The sequence below is a fragment of the Corvus kubaryi genome, unplaced genomic scaffold (genome assembly GCF_017639235.1).
Source record: "Corvus kubaryi isolate FWS band 111438036 unplaced genomic scaffold, C.kubaryi_AGA036_p1.0 37285, whole genome shotgun sequence".
NCBI lineage: Eukaryota > Metazoa > Chordata > Aves > Passeriformes > Corvidae > Corvus > Corvus kubaryi.
The window spans coordinates 1219150-1228053 of NW_024581089.1; the positions used below are offsets into that span (position 1 = coordinate 1219150).

General features: G+C 43.2%; 1 protein-coding gene across 2 annotated transcripts in view; it reads left to right on the forward strand.

The window, feature by feature from the left end:
* NUP210 (nucleoporin 210) overlaps positions 1-7427 on the forward strand; it is a 51500-nt gene extending 44073 nt beyond the window's left edge. For both annotated transcript variants that reach the window (XM_042026665.1, XM_042026666.1), the window contains exons 33-40: positions 114-247; positions 948-1071; positions 1979-2125; positions 3448-3698; positions 4412-4631; positions 5326-5421; positions 5547-5630; positions 6063-7427. In XM_042026665.1, coding sequence (XP_041882599.1) covers positions 114-247; positions 948-1071; positions 1979-2125; positions 3448-3698; positions 4412-4631; positions 5326-5421; positions 5547-5630; positions 6063-6163 — 1157 coding nt within the window. In that variant the 3' untranslated portion in view covers positions 6164-7427. The remainder of the gene's footprint in view (positions 1-113; positions 248-947; positions 1072-1978; positions 2126-3447; positions 3699-4411; positions 4632-5325; positions 5422-5546; positions 5631-6062) is intronic.
* The last annotated feature ends 1477 nt before the right edge of the window (positions 7428-8904 follow it).

The window sequence follows — 8904 nt, forward strand, 5'->3', positions numbered from 1 at the left end:
GCACTGGGAGGTGTGTGCCCAGCCTGGCAGTGGCACTCACAGGCACCGGAGTGCCCAGGAAATGCTGCAGTTGGCAGCAGGGTGTTGAGCAGTGCCCCCATGGTGTCTTCCAGGCCTGCCGGGCGTGTGGAGCTCCTCCTCAAGTGCTCTTCTCATGGACTCCAAGACTGGCGTGGCCCTGGCAAGGGACTCAGGGATGGTCACTGTCTACTATGAGATCCCTGGGTTACTGAAAACCTACAGAGAGGTGAGGCACTGTTCAGTTGCTGCAGAGGTTGGTTTGTTTGGGGTGGACCCTCACCAAAGTGTATTCTATGGGATTTTTCTTTTGGTACAAATACTTAGAAATGTTCTTTTAGGAATGCAAGTGGTTGGAAAGTATTTGGTATGTGTCCAAAAACATCACGGGTTTTTTTAAACATCTGGGCTCAGGAGGAAAATGTAGCAAAACAGTTTTGATTTTTCACCTTTACTGTTCTTATATTGTACATTTTGATTCCTTTGTTGGCTAAGTTGTTCCCAGGTGCTAACCAATTTTTGATAATGGCTGCTTTTATGAATGAAGCTTCACTGCAGGTTGAGATGCCCGCAAGAACTTTCTGAAGTGTTGTGCCATGCATCACTGATCAGAAGTACTCCATTAAATTATTTTGTTTATCTGCAATGCAATCGTACTGTTGACACAATTCACTGCATCAGCCAGCATAAGCACTAGACATTCTTTTAAAATTAAATTTAGACATAGAGCTTTATGCATATTAACTTCTGGGTGTTGGGTAGGAAGACAAAATGTTTTTGCTAGCTTAAATTGCTTGTAAAGGCAGTTTCTAATATTAGAGAAATGTGGGATTTCAAAGAAAAACATGACCTCGTGGAGTCTTTCACAACCAATCCAGTCTGGTTTTGCTGTAATTTTTGGTAACAGTGTGCTTCATCCTTTTTTTCAGATCATGATTAGTGCACCTCAGAGGACCACAGCAATGCATGCCAGTGGCATGCAAACAAGCTTGCAGGGAGTGGCAGCCTCCAAAGTCATAGTTTCAATTGGGGAAACAAATAAAAATTTGAAAGGTATGATAACAAATATTTATGCTTATGGTTTATTGTGTGTTTATGGATTCATGATAGGTGGCTTTGGTTTGTGTTATGGGGTTTTTGTTGTTTAAAGGTTTGTGAAACTGGGGTAACAAGATCCCCAGGAACCTCAAGTGGCTTTGCAGAGTCCCAGGAGCTCTAGAAGCCATGGGACAGAATTTGGAAGGTGTTCTGAGGCACTATTAATACTTTACAACCAATAAGATCAGTAGATTTCAATAGAAGTACCATTTTTGATCATATAAATAACAGTTAATGGGCAGTCAGCTAATTGCTTATATGTTTAATTGCAAATGCCTTCTTGGAGTTGTTACATTTTCTTACTTAGTTACCATCCTTAAATCTTTCACAGAACTTATCAGTGATTAGAATCAATACAAAGATGAACCATCATAATGTGTCCTCTATTTAATAAGCTGTATTTTGTGTGATTATAGATCATTTTAGCTTCTAGCTTAACAATTAGCACTTGTTCCAATAGTATTTTATTTTGCCATAAGTAAATTATTAGCCTACCAGAAAATCATCTTGCCAGATACTAAAATCTAAATCAAGGCTTCCAGCATCATATAAGTTATTCAAGAGACATCCGAGCTGAAAATTCTCTCCAGCTTATTCTTTCCTGTAAATAAATTATTCCTGTCAAGAAAACCCCACAACATATAAAATTTTCATTGCTGTCTCTTTGGGATTAGACCTGAGCAAGGACAGCTGTCTGTGATTTCCAATTATTTAAGATCTTCATAACCTTGTGAAACTATTGCAGAAGGGGGTAGAATAACCCAATAGTACAAGCCATGATTTTGCTTTTAATTAATTAAAATTAATTAGTTACAATTTTGTTCTGTAATTAATTAGAGATTGGTTTTTTCCTTCCCCCTAGGGGAGTGTTCTCCTGCTCAGACCGAAGCCATTGCTGAGTTACAACCCCAGTCCATTATCAGTTGCCATCTCGATTTCAACAGCGATGTCTTTGACTTCCCAGCACAGGATATTTTTGTGGCAGAACCTGGATTTGATGCAGTTTCAGGTAAGATGTGACAAGATGCCACACTGCAGACAAACACAAGCATCATGGGTTGGCTTGGAGGGACCTTCAAGCCCAGTCAGCAGGGACACCTTCCACTATCCCAGGCTGCTCCAAGCCCCTGGCCTTGGACACTTGCAGGGATCCAGGGGCAGCCACAGCTTCTCTGGGCACCCTGTGCCAGGGCCTGCCCACCCTCACAGGGAGGAATTTCTTCTTAACATCTAATCTAAACCTCTTCTTCCTTCTGAAGCCTCTGAGCCTGTGTAGGACCTCAGGCCTCAGTGAGTTGTTCACATGGGCACTTCTTGTTTCAGTAGGGTTTTCTGCCTGTGACAAAAACTTGTGTTGGTTTTCAGAGAAAGCCAGAAGTCAGTCGCAGCCCATTTCATGTTTTTCAGAGTTTTTGTAGTAAGTCAAAGTAACAAAGGAGCACTCAGGTGACAAATATTCCAAAAGTGGGATGTACCCCCAAAACATCATGAATGGGGTCTTAAAAGGGGGGGAAATTGCCACATACTGTGGAGGTGGAAATAAAATTGTGCAAGTCTACAGAATGTGTTAATGCTTCAAAAGTATAATGTGGTTTAGAACAGAGCCAAACCACCACGGGTTGTACGTAAAGAACATTAATTATCTGTTAGATTCAACCTTGCACTCATTGTGTAAACCCTATCCTATCCTGCATGTGTGTCTGTTACTTAGGGGAAGAAAATAAGGGGAAAACATGCACCTGGCAAGTTCTCCTTGTTACTGATGCTTTTTATCTTCTATTCTCAGGGAAGTTTTTACTACCTCTGCTGCTAATAACAGATTAATTGGTCCCATATGAGACTAGAAACATGGTGAATATATAACTTTTAAAGGAGCTTTTATAAATAAACTACCATCTTCACAGACTTGATGATGGTGATGGTAGCTAGCTAAAATTTTAACACTAGTTGAAAAGAATATGAAATAGGATGTTCAGTCTTGTTTTCAGTAAAGCCTTTCAATATTAGCATAAATGTTATGTTCAAAGTGGAACTGAGTGTCACTGGCATATTAAAATAAAATGTGACTGGAAGTTACCAGCTTAGTGTTTTTTCCATGATGTTCAGTTTGGGACAAGGAATAATTCTGTAGTTGTGGTGCTGGGATTGTGATGTTTGCCAGTAGACTCACTGTCCCAGTCATCCACCATCTACACACTCCTCATCATGCTGCTGCTTGAGTTTTACCACTTTTTTAGCTTTTCTCTAAAGATGTCCCAGAGATCTCGCTGTGCATGGAAAAGAACCCTTAAAGGTAAGCAATTAATAGCCCAAGCTGTCTTGTTCCTGCAGGACACTACACGTGCTCCATCAGGATGCACAACCTCACTGACAAGCAGCTGAAGCACCTGAGCAGGAGCAAAGCCATGCTGAGGGTCACGGCCTCGGTGCGGGGCAGCGCCGTGCCCGGGGAGCAGCTGGGCACAGAGGTGCCCTTCAGTCGCTGGTTCTATGCTGACCAGGCTGAGATGCTGCTGAGCAACCAGGACGTGAGCTCCGTCCTGAAAATCTTTGGTGCCAGTGAAATCCTGGATAGCCTGGAGGTGAGTGCGTTGCCAGAAAGTGTCTCAGCACAGCTGGAAGCATTTTGAACTGTCACATGCAGCTTTCTAATGCAAGGCACTCCCTGCCGTCTTTACCATGTCAAGATTTGTTCCTGAGATGATTTGGAAATACTCATCTTGGAATGTGTTCTTCCTCAGTGTCCACTTTTCACAGAATGGTTTGGGTTGGAAGGGACCCTAAAGCTCATCCTGTCCCAATGTGCTGCCATGGGCAGGGACGCCACTCACTCACTGGGTCAGGTTGCTCAGGGGCCTGTCCAGCCTGGCCCTGGGGTTTTGGGGTAGTACAGGTGTGTCAGGCTCACCTGGGTGTGCAGCCTGGCATGTATGAACCAGCTCATGGGTCAGGAAGCAGAAACCCACCTGACCCCTGTGGCAGGGGGAGGTTCTTGCCCAAATATGTGTGTGAGTGACTGCCCATGGTTCACACAGCTCAGTAAGGGCCCTTGGATTTTGGCTGTGTGGGGTTAGCCCAGACCTATGGAAAGGGCAGGTAAGAGGGTTATTCACCCTTGGCAATAACCAGGGGGAAATGCTGCAGGTGGCACTGTAAAGGTACACCTGACTCCTCTTGAGGGGTGAATTGCTTGGTGTTTCTGTGAAATCACCCACTGCTGGCACCTGGCGTGGAAGGTGGAGATGTGCTGGGCTGTCCCAAGCAGTCTGGTTCAGGCTGGCTGTTCCCTCTGCAGGTGAAGTGCGAGTCTCCAGCAGTGAAGGTGTTGGAGAAGGAGAAGTCCCATGGGCTGCCCAGTTATGTGGTGTACACTGTGAGCCTGGCTGATCCCAGAGTTCCCAGCCAGGGCTCCCTGTCCACCACTCTGACTGTCTCCAGTCCCATGACGGACCAGTCCATCTCTATCCCAGTGACAGTGATCTACCTGAGTGACAGAACCACTGCACCAATGAGATGTAAGTTTATCTCTGCACTCCATATGCCAGAAGAAACCTTTAGCTTCTACTGGTGTTCACGAGGTTATAAACTTCAGTGTGGTAGCTGACATTACCAGTGACATGTGAGCAGCTCTCTCTGGCCAGAAGCCTGGAATACATTTACTCATTGTGACTGAAGTTGAACATATTTTTCTTGGGGTCAGCCTAGAATACTCCAAGTTGGCATAACTATACCAGTGCTGTAGTGTCTGAAAGGAATTTTTCTTGTTGTTTACTCCCAAGCATGCCATGCTATTTTGAAAACAGGTTAGCATTTTGGGGCTGAGAAAGTAAAGAACTCACTTAAGTCATTGTAAATAGAATCACAGAATTCCAGAAGGGTCTAGGCTGAAGGAACCTTGAAGCTCATCTCTTAAACCATGGGCAGGGACATTTGACTAGACCAGTTTGCTCCAAGCCCCATCCAGCCTGGCCTTGAAGACTTCCAGGGATGAACAGCCACAACCTCAATCGACATTTTAAGCTGTTACTGGAAAATTTTGAAGATTGCACTGGAAATAGTCCCTAGAATCAAAGTTGTGTTACCTAAGTTGATTACACTTATTTGCTATAAATTAAACTTGGTTTTGGTTATTTCAGTTTAAGAACTGTTAACTCTTGAATCAGATTGCTTTTTTAACTCAATATTGCCTTCTCTTAATCAATTCTGCAGATGAAGCCACTCTCTTCCAGCAGTTTGTTGAGTCTTACCAGGTGATGATCTTCACACTTTTTGCACTCTTAGCAGGGACAGCTGTTATGATCATAGGTAAGAGAAGGAAAGATTGTGCAAGTATTTTTTTTCCATAGCTTCTTACAATGTGTTAGCTCTAAGTTAAAAGGGAGCAATTGCCATGTGAAATGATTTTGGTTTGGTGTTCAACTGTCTTGCAGCCTACCATGCATTTTTCTCGCCGAATGGACAGCACAATCAGCCAGTAATTCACTCAAGGACAAGTCTTCAGCACACCCCTAACAGTAAGCAGTTGTCACTGAGTTAGAAGCTAATTAATTGATTAATGTGGCCATTGCACTGGAATTGAATGTAGGAGGGTCTATAATCAAGACTGGCAATGAAAAATAATTCACATTCTTACGGATGTGTTTAAGTTACGGTGAGCTGCAGGCCTGGTTGTAAACACGTGCCTGATGCTTCAGATAAAATAAGGCAAATCCAGGTGCATGTCACTTGCTGAGGGGAAATGTATTAAACAGTCCTGAACAGGAAGACCTACAAACCTGTAAGATACCTTTTCAAGAGGCAATAAGCTAAAGGGATGACTTCACTTTGAATGGGTCATTAGATTCACTGCCAGTGTTCTGCAGGTATCAACAGCAGTTACTCGTTTGTTTCTTCCTTCTCCCACCATTCCCGAGTCTGACTGTTGTTTTCTCCTTCCCACGTTTCAGGTTCCATTGTGTCACCTGCACATTCCTTCAGCTCCCAGTCCTCGAGCAGGCAGACGAGCCCCTCAGCCACGCTCTGGAGCACGGGTTATGCCTCTCGGTAGAGGCAGCAGGGACTGCTCATGCTGGCAAATAAAAATGAAACAACTCAGTGCCTTAGTAAATTCAACAACTTCAGCAGTTGTGATGTAATTCACGTTTGCTCTGGAATATAACTAGGTCCTTAATTTATTTATTTTTTTTAATATTTAGGGCTCTTTGAATTTATTTTTTTATGTCAGCGCTTCAGTTCTCAGAACCTTGTTTTATCTCTTGTTTTTTGCTGCCTGCACAAAAAGCAATGTTTATGCTAATTTGGCTTTCTTGCACTCTTCAAGCAACTAGAAGTTATATCTAAGTTAGAGTGATAACAGTTTTTTAATTTACTTTTTGTAAAACTTAAATTTCTTTTTAATGAACTTTTTGTAAAAGGGAAATTAGAAAAACAGGTGAAATATGAGCCAAAAATTTGAAGGATTGTATATTTCAAAGAACTAGTTTTTGTTTTGCGTTCCAAAATCTCAGGAATGTATTGCACTGATAAGTGTTCTTATGTTTAGCCTTACACTGGGATTCATCAGCACAATATGCTGGTTTAGCATGAGGAATGCTGGAACAACTGTGAATAATCTGGAGGTTTTTTACAACAACAATAATAAAAAAAAAAAAGAAACCCAAAACTTAGTGTGGCTTCCTTTGGGTACAACTGCAGTATTCCTTGGTACTGTAAGCACTTTTTTGAACTGGTAATGTGAAAGCATGTGCCTTCTAAGTGGACCTTTCTTCTGGTAGGAATCCTTTATTGTGAGGATACAATCGCATCCCAGTCACTTTTATTTGTATGCAGGGTTTTGCAGCTATCTGATAAGGCTTTTGTTTACATATAACAAGGATCCCAGTTTTAACTGTGAATTCTATTCTGGCTGTCTGAACTCTCCTAAGGACCATAAGGAAAGTGAAATAACAAAATACTTCATGCAAAATACTTTGTGTGCAGAACTATGCAGGCAAATAGATGAATGGAATGCAGACCCAGTGCATGGCATAGAGTTTTGGTTTCACACAGTGTTACAAAAAAAGGATTGTTACATGTAATTGTATTGAGTCTTGTTGAACTTCCTGCCTAGTTTTGGAGAAACTGTGCCTTAAGTGCTAGTGCTATTTAAAATGGTCAGTTTGGATGTAGATAATCATTTGAATCTGTATTAAAGCTTTTTAAGATTCCTTTATTTTGCCATTGATGAATTTTCTTGTGGTTTGGCTATTCAGAATCTAGCACTGGACTGTATTATTTGAATCTGTATTATTTAATAAAGCTTTTTAAGATTATTTTGCTGTTGATGAATTTTCTTGTGGTTTGGCTGTTCAGAATTTAGCACTGGGCTTTTATTTGAACTTCACTTCCTACAGCCCCTCACTGTTTGCAATCATGATTTTCCAATCTTAATTTTCACTTTTGTTGACAATGTAATGTTTTTAATTATTTTGACAGTTTTTCAACTAGTATTTGTTGTCAGGGATTTCTCCCAGTTTTCACTAAGTATCTTCAATTCCTGCTGAAATCAGTGATGGCTGTAGAAGCAGCTCTTAATTATCCAGGTTTGTTCAAACTTCCCATTTTGTTCATTTGGGTTTTAAAGGACAGATGTGATTGCTTTCCACTTCCATTCAGCAAGAAACCAAAGGGCTATGAATATCTCAGTGCTACTGTGATAAGCACTTCAGAAATGCTTGAAGGAGAGACTTTACTCTCCTGTTGCTTCTCTTTCCCATTCAGCAGTCTGGCACTGAATGTTCTGAAAAACAAACTGCTCCAAGTGGTGGGAGTACTTTGGCAAATGCTCGCTGTTTATTTCATTTCTTTAGGCAAGTAGTTGCAGTCTCCTGGCAAGGAAAAAAAAAAAGCATGAAGGAGCTGGTGTGACTCAAGAGCCAACCTCCTGCAAGCAACAACCAGGCTTTGCCTTGAGCTCGTCTGATCTGTGGGGTCATTCCTGGAGCCGGGGGACTTTGGGGATATAAACTTTTCTGAGCAAGTTGCTACCAGTGTAAATATTTTTATTTTCTTTTAATAGAATAAAGTGAGATTTGGAGATTTTGCATTTACTGCTGAATTTTCCCCCTGTTCACTTACTGCTTGTTCCTGAGTGTTTGCTCCCCTGAGAGGGAGAAGAGCTGCCAGGACTGTGTCTATTCCAAGGTCCAGGTCTTATGCGAGTTGAAATGTCTTTCTGAGTTTCTCAGGTAACCAAACAGTGCCAGCTCAGACCCAAACCCCAGTCCCTTCCCATCCAGCAGGCGCTTTGGCTCCTTAGCAGGAGCAGGATCTGGTGTGTGCCAGCAACAGCAGGTTCATCACGTGCTGGTACAGGCCCGAGAGGTTCTTGTTTCAAAAAATAAAACAAGCAAACCCAAGCAGCGAGTAGTGAAATCCCCGAGCCGATGGCCTGAGGGCAGCCCGGGTTTGCTGTCCCTGAGCACCCGGGCCGGCGGGCTCGGCGGCACATCCCGTGTTCCTGGAAGTGCCCGTGTTGGGCACTGCGGGATCGGCTCAGGGCAGAGGCTTCCCCTCCGGAGTTGCAGCACTTGGGCAGGGAACGCCCTCGCCAGAAGCTTTTCCCTCGGGAATTGGAAGCGAACCCTGGCACTGAGGCGCCGGCTCGGCACGGCCGCTGCTGCTGCAGAGGGCGGGGGCTGAGCTGTCCCTCAGAGCTGCGCTGCTTCGCCTCAGCTCACGGAGCAGTCACCGCTGCAGTTTCTAACGCAGTCCGGGCTTTATCTCTGATGTGCTCCTGCACGGCTCTGT